A 24,254-nucleotide genomic window follows, 5' to 3' on the forward strand; every position below is an offset into this window, starting at 1 on the left:
AAGCATTAGCAACCTCACCTCCTTTTTTTTAACAGCAGTTAAAAAAGACAGTGGTCAGAAAAAGAGGTGGAGCACTTGTGTCCTTCTTCCTATTTCCTTCTTGTAGAGTTCGGTTGTTGTTCAGTCTTTTTTCAGTTGTGTCCAGCTCTGTGTGACTCCATCTAGGATTTTCTTTGCAAAGATACTGGAGTGGTTTGCATTTCCTTCTCCAGCTCTTTTTATACATGAGGAAACTGAGGTACATGGGGTTAGGTAACTTGCCTAGGATCACACAACTAGTGTCTGAGGCCAGATTTGAACTCAGGAAGATGACTTCAGGCCTGGTTCTCTATCCACTGTGCTGCATCACTGCTCCATTCTCTAAGGTGTGAAGAGCAAATCCTTGCATGGTCTAGCCTCCTGACATCAGATGGTGGCCATGGCCTTCAGGTCAGATTTTATAACTAGAGTTGTACTCCTAATATTGTCTTGGGCTTCATCGCCTAGTTCCTGAACCTGACAAAGCATCACCTGTTTGCTTCTGGAACTTAAGTCAGAGTGTGGATAGCATGTTTGTTAAATCAGATCAAATGAAGGGGTAAGGGTGAAGATAGGGAGAATAAGCATTTTAGTAAGCAGCTTCTCTATGCCAGGTGCTTTACAAAAATCTGATTTGATCCATACAACAACCTTCGGAGATAGGTGCTGTTAATATTATCCCTGTTTTACAGCTGAGGGAACTGAGGCGCAGATTGGCTGAGTGATTTCCTCAGGATCACACAGGCCCAGATTATCATCTCTACAGTCAGGTCATTTAACATAAGTCCATGGTTAGTGAGGTTGCCTCGTGGAATAACAGACATAAACTTCTTCATCTCCCAGTTCAGCTCAACAAGGGATATTACATACCTATTCTGTACAAGGCATTGTGCTAGACGTTGGGGATACAAACACAAAAAATGAATTAATCCCGTCTCCCAAGGAGCTAATATTCCACTAGGAGGACATTGCATGTATATAGACTTCTAGTTGGGCTCCCTGCCACAAGTCCTTCCATGTTCTAGTCCACTCAGCTGTCTAAATGATCTTCCTAAAATGCAGGTTTGACCACGTCCCAGCCCTCCTTCTCCCCCGACACATCGAACTCCAGCAGCTCCCTATCACCTCCAGCGTCAAATATAAAATCCTCTGTTTAGCATTGAAAGCCTTTCTGATGTCGGCATCAGCTGTATTTTATGCCTTATACCATGCCCATGTGATCCAGTAACACTGGTCTTATTGTTGTTCCTTGAACAAGACATTACATCTCCCAATTGCAGGTATTTTCACTGGCTGTGCCCCATTCCTGGAATGTTCTTCCCTCCTCATCCCTGCTTTCTGCTTCCCTGATTTCCTTCAAATAGCAGCTAAAATTCCACCTTATACAGGAAACCTCTCCTGATCCTCCATAATTTTAGTACCTTTCCTCTGAGCTTACCCCCAGTTTATCGTGTTTATAGCTTGTTCGTGCCTGGTTATTTTCATGTTTTCCCCCATTAGACTGTGAGCTGCTTTTGAGAGCAGGAATTGTCTTTTGCCTTTCTTTTTATCCCTAGCACGTAACACAATATCTGGCACATAGTAGGTATTTAATAAATGTTTATTGACTGACTGACTGACACAGATAAAGTAAGTACAAAGCATATACAAAATAATGCAAAGTCATAACACCAGGGACAGAGAATTTTAACAAGTGGCAGGATCAGGAAAGGCCTTGTGAAAGAGGAGGGAGAAAGAAATCAGAATATGAAGAACAAAATAATAGCAATAAGGTTTTTGAAACCTTGTGGCCTACCAGGGTTGGGAATAACCATTGGCTCTGGATGAGTAGGACAGTAGTGATATCATCAGATCTGACTTGGAAAAAATGTGTGTGCTGGAGACATTACTGGTTCTTATTTAGAAGACTTCTGATTGTATGTTTTTGGTGTAAATAGCTAAAAAAATTTGGCTGGACTTTAGTAGTTAAATAAAAGCCAATGTCCTAGCCTTCCCTTCTTCTGTACTTGCTAAGGACATCCCTATTAAGAAGATGTCCCACCCCTCTTCTGTCACCTTATATTCTTCCACCCTTGTCCACCCCTAAATGACCTGGATCTAAAGTTTTCCAAGATCCTAGTTAATCTAAACACTGTTTACATGTCCTGTCCTTACTGAGAAGCTTTCTTTAAATATACTTTTCTAAGTCTGACTTTAGAAATATATTTGAATGTAAGCACACACATCACACAAACACACAATGAGGAAAGTCAAGGCAGATATCAGGATAATTCAAGCCAATAAACAATCACATAAATTATTAAAAACCCATTTTATTCAGTTATTTTGTACATTTCAAATAAAGGTGTTTGGTTTAAAAAAAGAAAAGAAAGAGGAAGAAGACACCTAAGCTGTGTCTTGAAGGGAGCTAAGTGTGACAAGCAGCTGAGATGAGGGAATGCATTAAAAACGTGGGGAGCCATCTGTGTGAAGGCATGGAAGGGGATGGGGAGTCTGCAGTAGGCCAGTTTGATAGAAGAGAGAATCTAGGGAAAGGAATAAAAGAAATAAGAATGGGAAATTAAGTGGGAGCAAAATTGTGGAGGGTATTAAATGATAGGCTTTATATTTTATCCTAAAGGCTATTGGAAGGTATTGAAGATTTTTGATTGGTGGAGGAGTGTTTTAGGAATATCAGTTTGGCAGCATTATGGCAGATAGATTGGCAAGAAGAAAGCTTGGAAGCAGGAAGGCTGTTGCATTAGTTTACATGAGAGGTGTTGAGGACCTAACCTAGGGTAGAGGCTATGTGAGTAGAGAGAAGGTAATGAATGTGAAAGATTTTGTGGATGTAGCAATGCCCAAACTTTACTACTAATTGGATATAGAATTTTGGGGGGATTATTTATTTGTTTAAGATTTTTAGTTTTCAATATTGATTTCCACAAGATTTGGAGTTACAATTTTTCTCCCCATTTCTACCCTCCCCCCACCCTAAGATGGCATAAATTCTGATTGCCCCTTTCCCCAGTCTGCCTTTCCTTCTATCACCCCACTCCCCCCACCCTTATCCCCTTTCTTTCTCGTAGGGCAAGATAGAATTTCTATAACCCATTGCCTGTATATCTTATTTCCCAGTTGCATGTAAAAACAACTTTAAAAAAAAAACATTTGTTTTTAGAACCTTGAGTTCCAAATTCTCTCCCTTCCTCCCTCCACACACACTCTCCTTGAGAAGGCAAGCAATTCAACATAGGCCACACATGTATCATTATGCAAAACACATATATAATAGTCATGTTGTGAAAGACTAACTATATTTCCCTCCATCCTATCCTGTCCTCCTTTATTGACTTTTTTTTTCATTTTTTCACACAAGAAAGTACTGAGGATTTATTATACAGGTGTGCTACACTTAGCCACAAAGAAAACAATCAGTCTGGAATGACAAGTCCCATGGCACAAAATCAAGAGTCAGGCTAGTAGAATTTGCATTAAATGATGGCGTGTCCTTCTGCGAGGGAGATAGTAAGATGGTGGGTCCTTTGTTGGGTGGGTGGTGTCTCCCAAAGGTTTCTGCTTTGCTGAGAATGTCATTCCATCTCTGCTCCTGTGGCCTCTGCGGTTAGCACAGTCTGGTTACTTGGACCTCTGCCTCATCTTTCTCCTCTTGTGTTTCAGCCTACGAATTTGCTTCTTCCTCTACTTGGCAATCATGGAGCAATGGAAGTCAACAAGATGGTGCTAAGAAGAAGCCCCTTTATTGACTTTTCTCTCTTGACCCTGTCCCTTTTCAAAAGTGTTTGTTTTTGACTACCTCCTCCCCTAATCTGCCCTCCCTTCTATCATCCCCTCCTCGTATCCACTTCCCCCCTACTTTCCTGTAGGGTAAGATACCCAACTGAGTGTGTATGTTATTCCCTCCTCAAGCCAAATCTGATGAGAGCAAGATTCACTCATTCCCTTTCATCTGCCCCCTCTTCCCTTCGATTAAAACAGTTCTTTTTTTTTGCCACTTTTATGTGAGGTAATTTACCCAATTCTATTTCTCCTATATTCCTCTCTCACCCCCTAATTTTATTTTTTAGATATCCTTTCATATTCAACTCTGTGCCTTCTGTCTATATATATATGTGTATATATATATATATACATATATATGTGTGTGTGTGTGTGTGTGTGTGTGTGTGTGTATATATATATATATATATATATGTATATTCCCTTCAACTATACTAATATTAAGAAAGGTCTCATGAGTTACAAACATCATCTTTCCATGTAGGAATGTATACAAAACAGTTCAACTTTAGTAAGTCCCTTGTGATTTCTCTTTCTTGTTTAACTTTTCATGCTTCTCTTGATTCTTGTATTTGAAAGTCAGATTTTCTCTTCAGCTCTGGTCTTTTCATCGAGAATGCTTGAAAGTCCTCTATTTTACTGAAAATCCATATTTTGCCCTGGAGCATTATATTCGGTTTTCCTGGGTAGATGATTCTTGGTTTTAATCCTAGCTCCTTTGACCTCCGGAATATCATATTCCAAGCCCTTCCATCCCTTAATGTAGAAGCTGCTAGATCTTGTGTTATAACCTGATTGTGTTTCCACAATACTCGAATTGTTTCTTTCTGGTTGCTTGCAATATTTTCTCCTTGACCTGGGAACTCTGGAATTTGGTGACAATATTCCTAGGAGTTTTCTTTTTGGGATCTTTTTCAGGAGGCGATCGATGGATTCTTTCAATTTCTATTTTACCCTCTGGCTCTAGAATATCAGGACAGTTTTCTTCACTGTACCTCTCTTAAAGATGAGGGCCCCTCCTGTTCTGTAGATCCTTCCATTGTGATGGTGTGTTTGAGCTAGGCTATCATTTGTTTATCTCACTTTACCTTCAAAAACCTTGAAAAGATTGTTTAAAGCCATAAACTTTGAATTTCCCTAACTCCATCCCAAAGCCTGCTACTTTGTTGGGCTCTGACAACCTCCACACCAAGAAATGATCCTCTTTCATGCATAGCCCCTACCTAGGACTCCTAATCTTTAAAGAGAGCAACTTGCTTTGCTCTTGACCAGAAAACACAATAGGAGAAAACTGTGTGAAGTAAATGTGTCAAGGACACAAGGCTAATATAACTTTAATCTGCATTAACAGGTAGAAGTATAATGTCCAGAACAAAGGAGGTTCTAATCCAGACCTGCACAACTTGGCAGTAGGCGAGGGCCAAAATTAAAATAGGTTAGACTAGAGATAGAGTGACAATGCTTGGTTGCCACTGATCACATGATAGCCACTTGGGTGGGCTGTGAGTGGCCGTGTGTTGTGCAGGCTTACTCTGATCCCACCGTATTCTGCCTCTGTCAGACATCCAGAGTATTATTGTGTCCGTTTCTAGCAGAGGGACATGATTATTTCTTATTCTTGTTTTCCACAGATATTCTCCATTGGCTGATCAGTTTTCTCGGCAGTTCCCTGCTCACGATTTGCCATCTGTTCTTGCCAAATTTTCATTGCCAGTTTCCTTATCAGAATTCAAGAATCCTCTTGCTCCACCAGTGCAGGAGGTAAGTTGTTGAGCATCACTGGGTCTGCCTGGGGGCAGGGGTTAAACAAGGTAACCTCTAAAAACCTCTACCCACCCCGTTTATTCTTTATGTAACTCCCCTCTTCCCACTGTTTCAAGTGGGCATGACTTTACATGTTACCCACATCCTTAGAATTGTGTGACAGAAAATGGATTGATTTTAGCTCTTTGTTCTCCACTTGCCAGGCAAGGCCTGCCCATGTCACTAGCATTCTAAAAATCCCCCACAGAATGGCTCTGGCCTAGTGTGGATTTTTCAAGTGAGATTACTTGATTTAGTTAGAGAGTAGGACAAGTTGGTTGGTTTCTCTTTTCCTCCTACCAAAGGGGCCCCCTTCTAGGCTCCAATGAGCTGGTTTTCTTATCTGAAAACTTTACCCTGGTGAGATGATATTGACCTTTAACTGAGAGGACAAAGCTTGAGTTCAGCCCCTTACTGGGACCTCGGATGTTTTTCCATTGATATCAGAAGCAAAGAGAGCTTTGTTTTCACTGGGGCCTAAGGTTCTGAATCTCTAGGCTAGGGCTGCTCCAGTGAGAAAAGGGGAATTGCTGTTGGCACTGTACATCCTGCTTCCCTCATCAGGGCACACACAGCCTCTAATAACTGGAATGGAGCCCTAGAGTTCATTTGGGTCTGTGAGAGAAAGCTGGTGAGAAGAGCCAGTGTGCCAGGTCCAAGAGTATACTGCCTGTCATATTTTGGCCCCAAGAACTTTCGCCTTCTACTCCAGTCTGTGCCCCCACCCCCATTGTGAGAAACATTTAAACCAAGAGAGGAGCATAGCAAATATCCATTCTTATATGAATCACTCTACATGCTATCAACCATGACTTCCATGATGGATAAATGAAGGAGCATTTATTAAATACTTACTATGTATCAAGTACTCACAAAGTGCTGTGAAAACATATACAAAAAGGAGACAGTCCCTATCCCAGATGAAGAGACAACATATAGCAGGGAATGATGGCTGAGTGAGGGGGCTTTGGCCTTAGGAATCACAAGGATGGAGATAGAACCATAAGGCAGTTGATTCGGTTACTGTTTCCAGATCAAGAGATGGAAAGTGAGCGGAATTTTGTTGGGGGGTGGGGAGGGCGGGGGGGAGAGGTTATAGATGGCTGGGTAGACAGTCAAATGGGATATAAGGCATAGCTAGATACAGTAGCAGAGAACAAGTCTGTACTCATCAGTCAATGTAGTAGTTGTTCTAAAGCTGAATGAATGAACTTCCCCAGAGGCTAGAGGCATAGGTTCTGGATGGCCATTCCAAAGGCGCAGTCCAGGCGGAAGAAAGAGAAGAGCGGCAGGGCATATGCCAAGAGTAAATTTCTGTATGACACACAATGTATGATTTGGTCTGGGGCTGGCTACTGGACGCACCTCCACCTGGACCTCTTAGGGGCCCCAACTCAGCTCATCTGCCTTGAAATCTGACTTTCTTCTTTATTCACAGGAAGTTAGAAGTTAAGATTGAGCACTGCCTCTCAGTTGTAGGAATTTTCTCTTGGAAAAGGTTTCTGTGCTTTTTTTTTGAAGAGGGAGGAAGAGGCAATACAGAGAGAAAAGTGAAATAGTCCCTCTCCCCAAGAGGTTCATTTTACAAAACAAATACAAGTGAGCTTTCTGGAGGGCCTTAGCATCTGGGAGAACAGAGAATCATGAAGACTTCACATAGAAGGAAGCCTTTGAGCTGAGTTTTGAAGAATAGAAAAGGTGAAAGGAAGTAAGAAGGTGCATTCCAGGCATGGGGCATTGGGGAATGGTGAGGAGGAAAAGGGAGGTGGTAGGTGAGGACAGCGAGAAGGTCAGTGTGGCTGAGCCAAATAGTATGGAAAAAGGAATAATGTGTATGACAGGATTGGATAAGGAGATTGGAACCAGGTTGTGAAGGACTTCAAGAGCCAAATAGAGAAGTTTATATTTGATCCTAAAGGAAGTAGGGAGTTATTATAGTTTATTGATTAGGGGAGTGACCTAGTCAGACCCGCTTTTTGGGAAAGTCACTTCAGCAGCTGTGTGGACAATGAATTGGAGTGAGAAGAGTCTGGAGGGAGGGAGACTAGATAGGAGGCTGTTGCAGTATTCCAGGGGAGGGCTGAGGAGAGCCTAAGCTAGGCCGGTGGCCATGTGAGGAGAGAAGGGTATGGATGCAAGAGAAGTTGTGGTGGTAGAAATTACAAAGTTTGACAAGATGGGAGAAAGTGAGGACTCCAGGATAACATCGACATTGTGAACCTGTGTGATCATGATACATGTGATCAACCAACAAAGGAGAGTGAGAAGGGAAAAACAGTGTCATAAAAACCCAAAGAGGAGATAGTATTCAGGATGACAGGGTATTGCATAGTGTTAGGTGCCACAGTAGTCAAGAAGGTCAGGACTGAGAAAAGGTCATCAGATTAGCAGTTAGATTATTGGTGGCTTTGGAGAGGGCAGTTTTAGTTAAGTGGTGAAGTCCCAAGCTGGACTACAAAGGGATGAGAAGCAAGTGAGAAGAAAAGAAATGTAAACAATGAATTTAGTGGGATCTAGGAGAGGGGTTTTTTAAGGTTGGAGGAGACTTAACATATGTTTGTAGAAAGTTGGGAAGGAATCAGTATAGAGTGATTAAAGATTAGAAAAGGAATGATTGTGGGGAACAGTCTCCTGGAAAAGAAGAAAGGCAGTGGGATCAGGGGAACATGAAAAGGGGCTGGCCCTGGTGAGAAGAATCACTTCTTCATCAGAGACTAGAATAAAAGAGACTGTAGGAATTCAAAGATGTAGAGGAGAGAAGAGAGAGTTCTTGGTAAATAGTCTCCATTTTCTCAATAAAGTATGGAGTGAGGTCTTTAGCAAAGAAGGCGGATTCTGGGCTTGTCATCAGGAGAAATGTGGGGCCATATAGCTGAAGGCAGCAGTTAATGCCTAAATGTGATTAGAAGTGCATGTGGCCTAGAGCTTCCCCAGAGTGGGATGTCCAAGAGTATCATTCTTCTTTTCTGGACCTGACTCTTCTCACTGAGATCTAGTTTTTCTTCCTTTTTTATGTTTTCCCTTATGAAATTCCTCTACTGTCTTTGTAGACACAACTCATCCAGATGGTGATCTGGATGCTTCAGCATAGGCTTCTGATCCAACTTCACACATATGTTTGCCTGATGGTGCCCCCCAACGAAGAAGAGAATCGAACACGAGAGGAGGATGTCCCCTTCACCGCCCGCGTTGGAGGCAGGAGCCTTAGCACACCCAATGCCCTGAGCTTTGGCTCACCAAGTAGGATCACCTCTCTTGATACCCTAGCTTTGCCTTAGAAAGGGGGAGGGAACCTATTAATGTCCCCATCCCCACGAAGATGTGAGGAGTGGCCTGATATCTAGGCTCTCACCTCCCACATCCCTGGCCTTGGGAACTGGGATAACTGGACAATTTGGTTTGTATGTGCAGGTGTGTACCCAATAGGGAGCAAATATTTGTGGTTATAGGCTTTGTCTTAAGAACTCCTTCCAAGCTCACTGCAGTGTTTGCCTATTCTCAGGAACAGCCTGAGACCCCATGGGGAATGTTCCCCTTTGTGTACATACTTTTCCAATCCTTTGCTGGGTCCTCAGAGCTTCAGAGGGAGTGAAGCCAAACTGCTTCTTCGACAGCCTGGACATGGGCTCCAAATTTACTCATTTTAGTTTCATTTTAGTCACCTCTGACTGACCCCTCCTGCCTTGAGTATCTTCCACAAGTTAGCTGAAGGACTACAATGTTATCCTGATCCCAGGAGTATCAGGAACTCCTGGGCCAGGAAGGGCCTTACCTCTGTCACTGCCCACGCCCTTTCAAACCAGTGAGTTAAAATCATTTTAAAGAAAAGATTTACAACCTTCCATAGTAACTGATCAGTTAGCATTTTCTATATTCTCCTGAGTGCTTTGGGCAGGTCATCTAAAGCTCTTGCTGCGGCTTGAGGCTGTGTTCTCCCTTTTTGGGCTTAGGTAGGGACTTCATTGCCTTGGAGCCATCCTGGACACACAGAGGATGTGTCTGGCTCCCAAGTCTGTAAAGCCAAGACTGAAGTAGTTGGAAAGCACTGTATGAAAGCACTTGCTCCTAAAAATAAGATTAATGTTATTATTACTATTGATAATGACTCACAAGATTCCAAGAGCCCCAAACAACCCCCTCAGCAAACCCAGAAAGTTGGTGGTACAGATATTATTAATCCATACTTTCTAGAAAGGAAGCTGAGGGTCAGAGGAATGAAGTCACTTGCCCATAGTCCTATAGCTCTCAACACCAAGGCTTGGCTTTGACCCTAAGTCTACAGACTCCAAGCCCAGCGCTGTCTCCTCTCTAGGAAGCTTCCTGAGATAAGCCTGTTGGACATCTAGAAGAGCAGGATCCTTAGGGGTATGTCAAGAAGTCTCATGGTCTGAGCCAAGGACATCCTAGAAACAGCTAAGCCAAGGGCTGGGGAACAAGGAACTTGCCATCAGATTTTCTTCACATTTGTAGAGAGAACAATTGAACTAAACCTTTTCCCAGAGTACTTTGAGGTGATACTGATCTCCAAAAATCCTTCTTAAAAAAAAATACCAGCCAAACTAGCTTTTCATTCAAGCTGAGACTGATTTTGTAATAACACATTAGAATAAGGATTTTGGTGAATATATTCCTTTCCAACAGATGCTGTGCTGAAACTCCATCCATGTTGGTGGTGTTCAGAATTCTTAGAAATGTCACTAAAGCCCATTTGGGAGCCACACAAGACAATCTGTTTCATTACTTTACATTCACACTCCTTTAAAACAAGCAAATCTAAAACCTGTATTTCCCAGCTTGATCCCTGTATTTGCCAGACTTGGCTCCAAGCAAACATTCAGCTGTTTCCAACCTCTTCTTCACCAAAGTTGAAGATGTGCTATCATCAAAAATAATTTCAATTTCAGTGTTCACTGGGCTCTAAAGGTACTTGCCAAACAGAATTTTTCGAAAGTTCTGAGTGATAGCTGGTAGCTATTGTTCTAAATGCATAGCTTCCCAAAGGGGCTACTTGGAAGGACAACACTCAGATTCAGTTCTGAATGTTTTTTACAATATCAGTCACAGCTTCTAGTATGGAAACTAAGTCTGAAAAAAAAAAAAGGTGCCTGAGCTCCTTACACCAGAATTCCCTTGTAATCTTTTTTCTTATCTCTAAAGATGGGGAAATGTTTCCTTGTTTCTCAAACCTGCCATTGTAAGACAGTGGTTAGGACTTGTTTCCATTCTAGGACTTAACTGATTCTTAGGATCAAAGGTTTAAAGCCAAAAGGGACCTTAGAAATCATCTGGTTCAATCCCCCTGTTTTAAAAGGGAAAAACTAAGACCCCAAGAGATTAAATAATTTGCCAAAAGTCACACAGATTGTTAGTAGCAGAGCCAGGATTTGAACCCAAGTTGGCTGATTCTGAATCCAGTGCTCTTTCCATTGTCTTTTGTCAACCTGTAATGTACATTTTCAGGAATGAGAGGGACTTTAAAAAATCCTAAATTAAAATTAATTTGCAGGTCCATGTTTCAACAATCCGGCTAGCAGCTGTTGTCGGGGTGAAAGCCCAAAAACAAGAATGCTACCAGCACGCTGCAAAAGCACAGGTTCTTTTGATCTGCTTAACTAAGGAAAGCAAGGTTAAGGGGTTGGCAAGCTTACTTTAATTCAGCACACAAATATCATTCACTTAATTCAGGGGAAAAAGCCAGCACACTGAACTTCAGAGCAAAATACAAACAAATTACAAACATCGACAGACAGACCTTGTCTGATTCATAGTTACCAACATCTAGGTTCAGCCCAGGAGCTCATAAGGAAGGCTGGTGCAGAGTTACTCTCGTCACCACTGCTGTGAGTAAGAGCTCCAAAAATGAGAAGGCCAACCCTTGGTTTTATATCTTTTTCAGTGTCAGGGGTGAGTCACACATGCAACTCACCCATGTGACCTAAAATCGTCACAAAGAGGTGACTTAAACCCACGTGGTCTAAGAGCCTCTGATGTCCCAAACCTATCACTCAAACTTATTTGTAAACTAGGCCCTCCCCTGAGTTAGCCCCACCTTGGGCCCCCCCTTAGTTACCAATCCACACCCACATAGGTTTTACACCTAATAGGGGTTTGGGCCTGGGGCTTAGCACCTAGCTCAATGAAATACACTGAATTACTCAAAGGAAACAAACCAAACTCTTCAAGGGCACTTGTTGCACTAAGTGCTAAGGAGCCCATTCTGCTTACCAACACAGTCCATAACCTTCAACCTACTTTCCCTAAACCACACTTCCTTCCAGTGACCCCACCTTGGCTTCTGTGGTTCATATTACTTGCCTCTTTCCTGTAGTACTGGCTGCCCATTATACCATATACTTGTATTATCTCCTCCATCAGAATTCCTCAGAGGACATAAGAGAAGGACTTGCTAACTCCAGCTCAGATGTCTGTGTCAGACAGCTGGCCTTCACGCTAACGTGCCATTGAGGGAAATAGCAAAAGTAGGAATGTCAAAGAGTAGGCTTTTCGTGGGGAGGGGGAGATAAACTGGGCCAGTCAGGATGTGGCTTCTTCTGGGCACTCCCGTTAACAAAGACGTGGTCTGTTCAGAGACTTGAAGAGAGTTCCCATGCTGCCAAGAGGAATAAGACAAGGCACAAGACCTGTCGTTTTAGTTCTCAGAGAGGCCTTGGCCTCGCTTACTCCTGTCACAGAAAAGTATAAGGTTCTATCACGTGATCTCATGGTCTTTCCTATAGCTAGCAGTGATGACATGACCCTTACAAGTCCCAGCATGGAGAACTCCAGTGCTGAACTGCTCCCCAGTGGAGACTCCCCACTGAATAAAAGGATGACTGAGAATCTGCTGGCCAGTTTGTCAGAGCATGAGCGGGAAGCCATCCTCAATGTCCCTGCTGCTCAGAATCCTGAAGATCTCCGCATGTTTGCCAGGTGGGAGCTTGGGTGTAACCAGGTAGTTGGAACTTACTCATTAGACAACAAGGAGTTGAAAGACTTGGGAAGATTAGTGACTTGACAAAAAGCTCTAGGCGGCATGGAGGATGAGCTGGAGCTGGGGAGAGAATGGAGATAGAAAGACATGTCAGATTGTTGTTGTTCACTGTATTAGAGCCTCAACTAAAGTGGTCACGGCTTCATAGGGCTAGAGCTGGAGGGGGCCTCAGTGGTCAGGGAGTCCCACCCCTCACTTTACAGATGAGGAAACTGAGGCCTAGGGCAGTTAAGTGACTTGCCCTGGGTTGCACAGCTAGTATGTGTCTGATGTAAGATCTAAGTCCAGCAGTCTCTCCATTTTGTCTGGTGGCATGGGAGTAGAGAAGAGAATGCAATAGTGAGAGCATGGAGGTGGCATGGATAGAGTTTAGGCATGGTCGGAAAATGAAAAATCAAAACCAAGATCAGGAACATTGACAGAAATAATGAGGTCAGCAAAAACCTTAACTTTGAACTGTGAAGTTTCAGTTCAGTCAAATTCAACAAATTAACACTTTAAAAGTAAACTTTTAAGAATAAAAAAGACTAGCTGTTCCCTCGGGCTGGTATTGAAATATCCTGCAGGAAGGTCTGTTTGTACATGAGTTAACCCAAGGTCTAGGCTGTTAATCAGGTCCAGATCCTGCTAATTGCCATTTGGTTTTTCAGTCATAGGGAATGGCAGAGTAATGAGCAATTGTTTACCTCAGAGAAAATATGCATCAGTGCCTCACTTCTAGCAGTTTTGAGGGTTTCATTTAAAAAGAGAAATTAATTTTAGGTACACAGTAACATTTAATTGGGTTGTTATGCTAGCCTGTCTTAGAAAAGTCATTTCAAATCCATCTTTTACCTGCTGCTGCAGGTTATTAAGGAACAAATATCATTTCGATTTCTACCTAGTTTCTCAAACACACCTGCTGTACTTGTACTCTCCTGGACATACATACAGCAGAGGTGATTCTGAGTTCCTCTTTAAAAATAAATTGGTTAATAAGAAACTAGGGAGGCAGCTAGGTGGTGCAGTGAGTAGAGCACCGGCCCTGGAGTCAGGAGGACCTGAGTTCAAATGTGGCCTCGGACACTTGACACACTTACTAGCTGTGTGACCTTGGGCAAGTCACTTAACCCCAATTGCCCTGCCTTCCCCCCTGCAAAAAAAAAAAAAAAAACGAAACTAGGAAGGGAATGTAAACCTCGCCATGCCTAACAAATAAGTGTCTCTGCCTGATTTCTTAACTATGTGCCTATGAACCTAGTAGAAAAACAAAAATGTTAGTTTAAGAGTAAAGAGAAATGAGTTCTGCTGTTGACCCTGCTACTAAATCGTGTATAACCTTAGGCAAAATCGCTTATTTCTCTCATTTTCATTGTCCTTACTTTTAAAGACAACTCTGCCCTCCCTAATTCAGGATAAAATGGAATAGTGGAGGTGGAACAGACCAAGCATGTTTGGGAGACAGAAATACGGGATGATAAATTTAGAAAGCTCAGTGAAAAAATTACTTTCTACATCAAAATTAGGTATTTGGTGAATGGTTTTTGTTGGCAAGGTAGAAAGGACTGTCAGCTCAGTTCCTTTAGCCATCTACTGTCCATTTAGGATTAGTCACACTAATGCAGTGAGATGTGGCATGGCATAGTGCCTAGAGAACTAACCAGATGAATCTGTGAGAATGCTCTTCAAAATTGTCATTATCCTTATAGTTGAGAGCCAAGAAGCTCTGAGGACCAAGTTCAAGTCCTACCTCTGACGTATACTGGCTGTGTGGGGTGTATGGGGTATTCAGGAGGACTAGCCCCTCTGGTGTGAGGGCTGCTCATCCACCTTTGGCGTCAGCCTGATTCACCTCTCAGTCATGGCTCCAAGAAGCTGTAGCATGGGCAGCAGCCACCAGTAGACAGGCTGAACCAGGCTGAGGGGACAGGCCTCAATCCCATCGGTGAGTTGGGAGTATCTGCCTCAGGCATGTGAAGACTTCCCTGGTGGGACGGACAGATGAGAACAATTTGTTCCAATGTCCAGGAAGGCTGAAGCAGGCACTGAGGAGAGCTTAGAGCTTGGTCAGACACTGGAGATGCCAAGGTCATCCACTGCATCCGGAACCATTACCAGTCATCCTGACTTTTGTCTTGGACTTAGATGACTCTGGAGGAGAGAGTGAGACTGGTGGTTTCAACTTTGCCTCACTTAAATACAGTTCACGAGTGAGTCAAGACATCACCCTGTGATGTGATTCATTCTCTTAAAAAATGAAAGATGAGGGGGCAGCCAGGTGACACAGTGAGTAGAGCACCTTCCCTGGAGTCAGGAGGACCTGAGTTCAAATCTGGCCTGAGACACTTGACACACTTACTAGCTGTGTGACCTTGGGCAAGTCACTTAACCCCGACTGCCCTGCTTTCCCCCCTCAAAGAAAAATGAAAGATGAACAGCATCTGGCTGTGTAACCCAGGCAGGTTACTGGAATTCCCAGTGCTCCAGGCACCTAAGACTGTAAGTTCCAGAGAGGGTGCTAGCCTGCATTGGTAAATTCATTTCCCACTGGACATTCCCAGCACCAGTGAAATCACAGGTCTTGTCCCTGTCCCTATTTCATGCTAATGTAGTTTGGGTTTCATGAGTACCCGCCAGCTAGAAGAAGACAGGGACCCCAAGTGTGTAAAATGGCAGAGGGAAACCGGCATGGTTGTGAACACATGGAAGTGGGCAGTAGTGGAAAGAGCCCTAAAAGACTGGGCTTTAAATATCAGTACTGTGTGACCATGGGCCTTGGTTTCCTCTTCTGTGAAGTGATGGGGGCTGGACTGGAGGCAGTCCCTTCCACCTCTCAGGTTATATATTATTTTGTGATCCTAGTCTCTTACTGCTTAGTCAGGCCTGGTGGGCCCAGTGGACACCTTAGGGAAAACAAATTAGGGAGATAGCAACCACCTCCTGAGCCAAATCATCTCAGTTGTGGAGCTTTGAATGTGGGTGGGAAAGACTGACCCATCAGGGACCTAACAGAAATCTCCAGACCATGAGTTTTCTTTCCACCTCATGTCCCCCTCTCAGTTCTGTGCCTGCTCCAGTGAAGCTCTTCAGCTTGAGTGTTTCTCTTTCTCTTAGTTTGAGAGGGGCCTGGATAGATGTTATTCTGAGCCTGCTCTGTATGCTTTGTGACCTGTGCCCGCCTTGCTGAAGAAACTGAATGATTGTGAAGGGGCAGTCCTAAAGTGTCCCTCTCTGAATAGCTCAGGGCAAGTGGGAGGGTAGCACAGAAACTATCAGAGCAAGAAAGGCTGGTGGTGTCAACTTTTCCCCATGCAATATACTCCCGAATACACATCACCCCACTTACTGAAGAAGAACAAAGGATCTTCTTTTCCAAAACCCAGCCCTGCTTGGGGGAACAGGGAAATGTCTCTGCAACGGTCAGTAACCTCCTCTGGCAGCACTAGCTGTCTACAGGGAGTGCTGGCACTTCCATTTTGGGGAGAGGGACAAGAAATTGGACCTAAAAATCTTAAGGAGGGAAGTTCCCAGAAAGGCAACCCTTTGTCAGAGGTGCCCTGCCTGGTGCCAGGCACTAATCCCATAATCCTCTGATGACTGAAGGGAGAGAGAAAATGTGTGCATCTCTGGCTCTGCTTCCTACTGTGTACCCACCTTTCCTTAGCCTCTGTGTGTAGTGGGAGATCAGAGGGAGAGAAATGTACAAGTTATTGTCATGCTTGATGTTTGACATAAAATGAAGCAGGAGTCTAAAACAGCAAGAGGTGAGGTGGAAAGAGACCTGTGAAAGACTCAAGTCTTCATATTTTATTTTTTCCAATTACATGTAAAATAATTTTTAATATTCATTTTTAAAAATTTTGAATTCTAAATTCTCATCCTCCCTCCCCCCATGAAGGCAAGCAGTTTGATGTAGATTATATACAATTAGTCATGCAAAACAATTTCATGTTAGTTATGTTGCAAAAGAAAACACGGACCAAAAGAAAAAAAAATTAAGTTTTTTAAACAGTATGCTTCAGTCTGCATTAAGAGGCCATCAGTTCTTTCTCTTGAAGTGGATAGCATTTTTCATCATAAAACTATCTTGTCATTTTATATAGCACCAACAGTATTCCATCACAATCATATGCCATTCCCCAAGTGATGGGCATCCCCTCAATTTCCAATTCTTTGCCACCACAAAAAGCTGCTACAGATATTTTTGTACATATATGCTCTTTTCCCTTTTTGGGGGGATCTCTTTGGGATATAAACCCTAATAGTGGTATTTCTGGGTCAAAGGTATGCAGTTTTGTACCCTTTGGGCATAGTTCCAAATTGTTCTCCAGAATGGTTGGATCAGTTCACAGCTCCACCAACAGCATTAGTGTCCCAATTTTGATTTCCTCAGTTGTCAGATAGAAATGGTCATTTCTGTATTATGATATGATATGTGTTTAAGCAATTTTCAAACTTAAAGCACTGTATAAATGCCAGCATGCTGATAGTGATTAGAAAAGCAAGACTTATCCAGGAAGATCGGGGTTTCAATCCTGATTTCTGATTCATCCTGGTTGAGGTACTTTACTTTCCAGGGTCCCAGGAAACTCTCTAAAAGCAGCTACCAATGAAATCTCAAGTTTAGTCCAAAAGTAAGATTTGTTATTACTATCCCTGACCTGTCTCTCTGAGAGGGTGGGTGGTTATAGTGAGAACTTTACATGAATGCTATACAAACATTGTCATTTTTATAGTTGAGTCCAGCAGAGGCCACCTAGAATAAGGGTACGAACCAACTGCTGACAAGGCCAACAAATACCCTGCAACATCGTACTGTGGACAGAGCATTGGCCCTTAAGTCAAAGGACCTGTATTTCAATCCTACCTCTAATGTTTATTACCTCTGTGACCATGGACAAGTCATTTAACCTCCTTGGCTCTCGATTCCTCATCAGCAAAACGAGTGGGTTGGCTCAAAATATGGCTTTCAAGGTGCCTTCCAGTTCTAGAGCTAGGCTTCTTTGATCCAGGAAGGGCCTGGCCCCTCAGACAGAAAGTGCTGCCAAGGACCTCGGAGCTGCACTCACTAATTTCTTCTTCCCCCCTTAGGCTGCTACATTATTTCCGGGGACGCCATCACCTGGAGGAGATCATGTATAATGAAAACATGCGACGATCCCAGTTGCTGATGCTCTTTGACAAGTTCCGAAGCGTCCTGGTGGTTACCAACCATGAGGACCCGGTTATCTCAGTTTTCCAGTCCCTTCTAAAATGAAGGGGAAGTTAGCCCCCTGCTCAGAGGAACACTCACCCTGGAGAATTCTTGGGGCCACCAAGGGCCAGAGGGGATGGGTGGCTATCTTGGGACCATGGTTGGTTTCCCTTAGGCTCTGAATTGGCCTTCCTGTTATCCCTCATTTGGAGAAGCAGCAGTAACTGTGTGGCCTCCTAAGGAGCACAGTATTAGTGGGTTCTAAAGGTCCACTTATTCAGACCTTGAATTCTGGATATAGGTGGAGGGAAGGCTATTTGGTGGCCCAGTTAAGCTTGAGGAAAATACCCTGAAATAACATGACATTGACTCACATGCTAGCTTCCTAACCTGGAATCAACTATAGGCTCCAGCTCAGCTTGAGCCTGCTCCTAGACTGTAGCATTGGGACTCCCTCCAGCCATCAGCCCTTCTTAGCTTGCCAGTCATTCCTGGACCTGTGACCATCCTGTATACTCACTGGTTATCAGCCTAGGGTTGGTGGGATGGGGGAAGCTGAGAGGTCTTCCTTTCCCTGCTTGAACAGCATGTTTTTTGTAAGGTTCTTCTAAAGACTAATCTTCCCAACCCAACCATAGTGCAGCTCAAGAGCTAAGGAGCTGTGGAGGATGTCATAGGAAAGTAAAAGAGCCAGGAGTTAGCTTTCTAGCTGTTCTGTCTCATGCCTTTCCCCTGTCCCTTATAATTATCATTCAGTTTCTGTAAGGAGCACCCCCTCCCCTTAAAGGGGATACAGCCACTTGATCAGTTTTTCCCCCTGTATTCCCATAAAAGCCATTATAGAAAATATGGCTTAAACCTTTGAACCCTTCCCATGCAGAGTAGCCTGAATGCTTTGACAGCGAGGGGCCGCAGCTGGCCAACAGACCTGTGAACAGCAGTGCTAAGGCAATGGGAAAACAAGAGTTTCCCTCCATGCTATAGCAGCTACCCCTGATGAGATTCACAGCCAATTAGGCCGTTTTTCTCAGAGCCTCTCCCAGACTCTGTCTGTGGAATAAATACACTTTCTGTGCCGTTATGGTAAAATCCTTAAGTAGGCAGTGACACTGGAGCCTCTTGATGTTAGATGGTTTTTGCATCAGCTGGAGAGCTGGCTAGGTTATCCCTGGGCCAGCAACATTGAAAATAGCTTTGGGTCTGCCCCAGGCTCCCTGGGAAAAACCACTTTGGACCCCAGGGCAGACCCCTTGACAAGGCCTGCTAGAACATCTTGGCAACTAGCAAGATGGCAGTGTCAGGGCTAGAGAAAAAAGGAAGGCTGTGGCCCAGGTGGTGGCTCTGGTGGAATCTTCAGATGCCCAGGGCTTCTGTCCTGCTGTTTGGGCCACAGATGTCTGCAATTACAAAATCAAATTGCTTCAAAGGAGAAGGTTAGGTACCATGGTGGCAAGAGCCACAATCTCCCTGAAGGCTGCTGACTTTCCTGCCCTAAAACACCACACTGAGAAAAAGAAAAAGTTGAGACACTAGAATGTACATGATTCACCTAACATTGTTTTGTGGAAACAAGAATTTATTTTTCGAAACCTCTAAAAGTCGTTATGTAGCCTAGCCAAGCCATGACCTTGATACAACAGGGGCTCAGCTTGCAAGTGGTGAATTTACCACCAGCAGCAGAAGCAGCTCAGCTTCCCTAGCTGCGCCTTAGCCACTGGCCTGCATTTCCTGTTCTACCTTTCGATCTACCACACTGACATAAGGGTTGCCTTGGATGTAGAATCTGAGTGGCTTTAGGGCCCACTCTGTAGCATAGTTGATACCAATCCTGGCTGCTGCCACCACAGTATGTTCATCTGGCCTTTCAGGGCCCTGCTCCAGCCAAATGGCTTCTTCTTCTGCCAGGTCCCTCTGGTCAAAGCTCTTGTCAATGGCCAGGGCTTGACATAGCTTAGAGGGGCCATTGCAAAGCTCCCGGTCCTTGAGAGCCTTGGCAGCTCCTTTTCGGCAGGCATTACGAAGCTGCCGCATCATCTCCAGGCCTTCCATTGGCTCCAGGGAACGAAGAAGGACGCATGCCCCTTCACCTGCAGACAGCAAGCACAAGCCTTGGGTTATGGGGTGTGAGCAGGATTTTTGAAGAATTTCTGCTAGTGGATCAAGGTGATGCAAGGTGATCAGAATCCTCCCCCATCCCCACTCTGAGACAGGGCCGAACTGTGGTATCCCTAGATAAGGGTGGGGAATTAATCTGGCAAGAGCAGTGACTTCTTATTCTATCTTCTCAGAACAGTGAAATACATTTTTAGCCTTGCTAATTAGTTCATAAGTTTTTATTTCAGTGCTACAAGCCATCAATCATGAGAGGGAAACCTCTTGGCTACTTCTCCTCCTGATCTTTCCTCCTCCACATCCTCCCCTTATGCTTATAGAAACAGAGCAGCAAGTCACAGAACACAGGAGGGAAACTGATGAAAACCAGGCCCCAGACCAAAGTTTTTTTCTCATTCTTTTGGAGAAGAAACTGTCTTCAGTATGAATGTTCTGTTAGAGGCAAATCAATAATTAGGAAAGAAACTAAACTGAAACTGAACACCAGGCTACAGCGATCTTGGGTGCGAGGGACAAGTTTAACAGGTGATATGCAGCTTTTACGGGCTTCGTAACTCTCTATACCCAAATCTGGGACACACTCCCGTGTCAAGAGATTGAGGCTTGCCAAGAGGGAACAGAGGGAAAGAAAGCCTGTCAGACTGTCGTAAAATGGGCTGGCACATTGCTCTGATGTATGTGTAACTGAATAGTACAAATCTCTGTTTCTCCCTAGGTTTTGTTTCCATTGTCTGTAAAATGAGGGGTGGAAGGTGGTCAGATTAGTAAGGTTTGATCTAGTGCAAAAAGCCTGATTCTCTAACCCCATACTAGCATTACAGCATTACTTACAGACAGAAAAAGCCTCCCTTTGAGTCTGGACAGGTCAAATTTTGGAAAAATCCAGCCTCTGTATGAGTTTTAAGCATAATACCTCCTTTGTAGCCATCCTCCCACAGGATTCTTTATACTATCTGTGAGGCCAGCAGAGCAGATCTCAGGAGGCTTTACTCCCTTACCCACACCCAAGGCCTGAGCCTCGAGCCCTGAGCTTAAAGGGCTGCCCTGAAGCTCACCAACCCCAGATTATTTTCCCAGTAAATAAAGCTACCTGGAGCCCCAGACAGGCCCTGCTTGTTGGGGAGAGCACTGCCTAGAAGGTTTCCAGTCTGTATCTCACCCACATGTCATCTCACTTCTAGCCTGACTGGGCCAAGTCAGAATTGCTGATCAAATCAGAAGAATGCCACTAAAGTAAGGAATGATAAAAGAAGGTGGTTCTTCCCTGCACCTTTCCAAAGTGCACTAAATGAAGGGAACACTACACATGTCTCCCCTCATAAGGAAGAAGTAGGTGCTATCTCCCTAGTGCCTTGAATTCAGGTCAGGGTTTGAGAACACATGGGGCCTTTTGTTGTCAAGCCCCGGACATTCATGTGAATCAGGTAAAAGGATATCTTTGCTGGGGCACGGAGGAAGTGGATCTCTTCTGAATTTAGCTTTGACACTTAGAGGACCAGAATGAGATGATCTCTTCAGGTACTTTCTTGAGTGGAAGAGTGGAAAGAGTGTTGTAATGAGAAAGCTTGGGTTTGAATTCAAGCTCCATCACCATTTCATGGGGGTGACCTATAAGCAAGTCACTCCTCTCTGAGCCTCCCTCTTCCAGCTCTAAATCCTGTGATCCTTAATGGCTTCCCCTCCCGGAGGCCCAGTTTCCTCATATATAAAATTAGGATAATGCTGGTAGGGCTGTTGAGGCAAGTAATATTATCTTCATGCAGCCCAGAGTACGGGGTCATGTCAGCACAGCAGTGATAAAGCTAAGAAGATGGGAATTGCCTCATTCACACCGTTTGATGGGATGTGCCTTATCTGGAGCATAGCTTACCCCACCTCCTCACTTCCCCTCCCCCCACAGTCCTAATTCCTTCCTTAATCTTCCCAGACTCCTCTACCACCTCTGCCCGGAAGGATGCCTTCCTGATGCCTCCAAGGGATTCCTCTAGGTTTGCCCACTGGCCAAGAACTAAAGGGTCACATATATAAGTAGAAAGGTACAAATCCCCCAACAGAGGGGGGGGGGGGGTTGGGGGTGGAGATAACACCAAGTCAAAATACCTTTTGTTTTCAACTAAACCAGAACCTCTATGCATACTCTCTCATAAACTTACAGATACCCTCCCACTTGGCTGCCCAGACAGGCTGAGAGTCTCCTGACAGGGGATACAGCTCCTAGGGGACAATCAGGCAGGCTGAGCTCTCATGCTCAATCCAGCCTCTGGTTGACAAATTTGAGCCTCTTTAGAACAGGATATTCCTGCCCCTCCACCCCTGTGACTCATTGCCTCCTTCCCCCAGCATCAGCCTCCTGTGGGGGCCCAGTGCCTCTGCTCCATGATAGACTGTCCTTCCCTTTTACTTGTTCAGAAGAAGTCAGGGGGAAACATCCAGCAGAGCTAAAAACTTGGGAAACTCATAAAGTGAGCGAATCCTTCCTGGTACAGACGGGAAAATAGAGAAAGGAGCTGGTAATTTTGGCCCCCTCTGCAGCCGGTTTTCAAAGAATGTAAAGATATGATCAAGGCCAACAAAGCCCTGAAATTCTAGCTCCTCTGCAAATACTTTAGCAGTTCCTCAACTGCTTGTTCACATCCAAGTTTGTCCGGTCATGGCACAGCATCAAAGGGCAGTGCCTGCCTGGTGGCTGAGGGGAACAGCAGCACCTCACTTCCACGCCACACCCTGGGAGAGAGGGGAAGGGTGACAGGGCAGGCTCCTGTCCATGGGGGACATTTCCTGGCCACAGAATACCTTCATTGCTGGTCCCTCTACAAAACCGCAAGTGCTGGGACAATTTTCTGTTCATCAGTTACCCATCCCCAAAGCTAGGGACCTCCTAGAGAAAGAGAAAGCAGAAATGGAGGTCCATAGAAATGGGGCTCTTGCCCAGCGTCATGCAAGTAGGCCAAATCTGTTTTAACATTCCTTCAGTGAACTCTCTTCCAAAACAGATCTCCAATACCCCAACTTTCTTGTCTCTGTAAATGGCACCACATAACATTCTCTCAAATTCCCAAATCCAAGAATCACAATTCCTCTCCTATAGCCAAAATTTCTCAAATTTCCTTATAATAGACTCCCCCTCTTATAACTGACAAGCCATCCAGCTTTTCCTTGAAGGTCTCCAAAAGGGACCCAATTCTACTTTTGAATAGCTCTGTGAGGAAATTTCTCCTTACATCATACCTAAATATATCTCTTTCCAAGTTTTCAAGCTCCTTGTTTTGCCTTCTAGGGCCCAACAGAGTAAGTAGAATCCTTCCATGTGTTTCTAAAAATTTGAAGATAGGTATCAGGGTCTGCTCTAAGTCTTCTCTAGGATCAATACCTCTAGTTCCCACAAACAAATCCTCATTATGGTTGCCCCCGAATGCTCTCTCCAGCTTATAAACAATCTGTCTTTGCTATCTTGTACTTGTAAAGTGAATTTCAAAAAAACACCACCCAAATGTAAGACTTTACATCGATAATATGTCTCATAAATCATCTGATCTCTGTCACCACACCCTCCTTTTCTGAGGTCCTCATTACCCCTTGCCTAGACCACTGTAATAGCTTCCTAACTTGTCTCCCTTCCTCTAGTCTGTCACTGTTTAATCCATCTTAATGGACCTCTCTGATCATCTTGTTTCTGAACTCAAACACCTTCAATAGCTCCCTACTTCAAGTCTAAGATGCTCAGTCTGATCCTACCCTACTTCAATAAAATAAGCCCCTCTAAGATGGAAGACAGTTCAAAGAGGATATAAAAAAAAAAACCCTCGAGGATCTTGATTCCTACTCAAGAAATACAACGTATGCACAGAGAAGTCAATACAAGTAATATGAAGAGAGAGAATACAACCACCCTGGGAATGGGGAAGGGTTCACAGGAGCTGTACAGACTCATTTCCTGCCACTGAACATGGGATTCCATCCTGCTAGTTGGGTCTTCTCATAATCTCACCTACACACATCAAACTTGTTCCCATTTTTTTTTGCCTTGGTCTCAGTATCTCCCCCTACTCTTCCCACCTGGTTAGCATATCCAAAACTTGCAGAACCATTCCTTGCCCTGACCAAGGGCCAACTGCCAATGCCACAGTCTGTCTAGTTCACAACAGGAAAGGATATATCCTCATTCCCAGAACCCCCTCTATCCAGAGTGTTCATCAGCGGTGAAGGATTTGGGGTTCTGATGCTTCCGTTGTTCTGCTGTAAACTCCATGGACCTCAGAAAATGAGCTCATGAAAACCATAAAAGCTAGGCCTCCTGGGAGACGAAAGTATCATCCCCAAAGACTGCCTCGAAGGAACCTATCCTTTCATAGAGAATTGGCCCAAGACATCCTATGC

At 44.1% G+C, this 24,254-nt stretch overlaps 2 protein-coding genes across 5 annotated transcripts in view; one reads left to right on the forward strand and one right to left on the reverse strand.

The window, feature by feature from the left end:
- NPRL3 (NPR3 like, GATOR1 complex subunit) overlaps positions 1-17,839 on the forward strand; it is a 71,868-nt gene extending 54,029 nt beyond the window's left edge. For both annotated transcript variants that reach the window (XM_036739179.1, XM_036739180.1), the window contains 4 exons: positions 5,430-5,559; positions 8,652-8,841; positions 12,339-12,531; positions 17,663-17,839. In XM_036739179.1, coding sequence (XP_036595074.1) covers positions 5,430-5,559; positions 8,652-8,841; positions 12,339-12,531; positions 17,663-17,828 — 679 coding nt within the window. In that variant the 3' untranslated portion in view covers positions 17,829-17,839. The remainder of the gene's footprint in view (positions 1-5,429; positions 5,560-8,651; positions 8,842-12,338; positions 12,532-17,662) is intronic.
- Positions 16,337-24,254, reverse strand: part of MPG (N-methylpurine DNA glycosylase) — a 60,260-nt gene continuing 52,342 nt past the window's right edge. Inside the window, exon 5 of one of the 3 annotated variants that reach the window (XM_036739181.1) lies at positions 16,337-19,852. In XM_036739181.1, coding sequence (XP_036595076.1) covers positions 19,473-19,852 — 380 coding nt within the window. In that variant the 3' untranslated portion in view covers positions 16,337-19,472. The remainder of the gene's footprint in view (positions 19,853-24,254) is intronic. The other 2 variants (XM_036739182.1, XM_036739183.1) reach the window with 2 other exon arrangements.

Source organism: Trichosurus vulpecula, chromosome 9 (assembly GCF_011100635.1).
Source record: "Trichosurus vulpecula isolate mTriVul1 chromosome 9, mTriVul1.pri, whole genome shotgun sequence".
Taxonomy (NCBI): Eukaryota; Metazoa; Chordata; class Mammalia; order Diprotodontia; family Phalangeridae; genus Trichosurus; species Trichosurus vulpecula.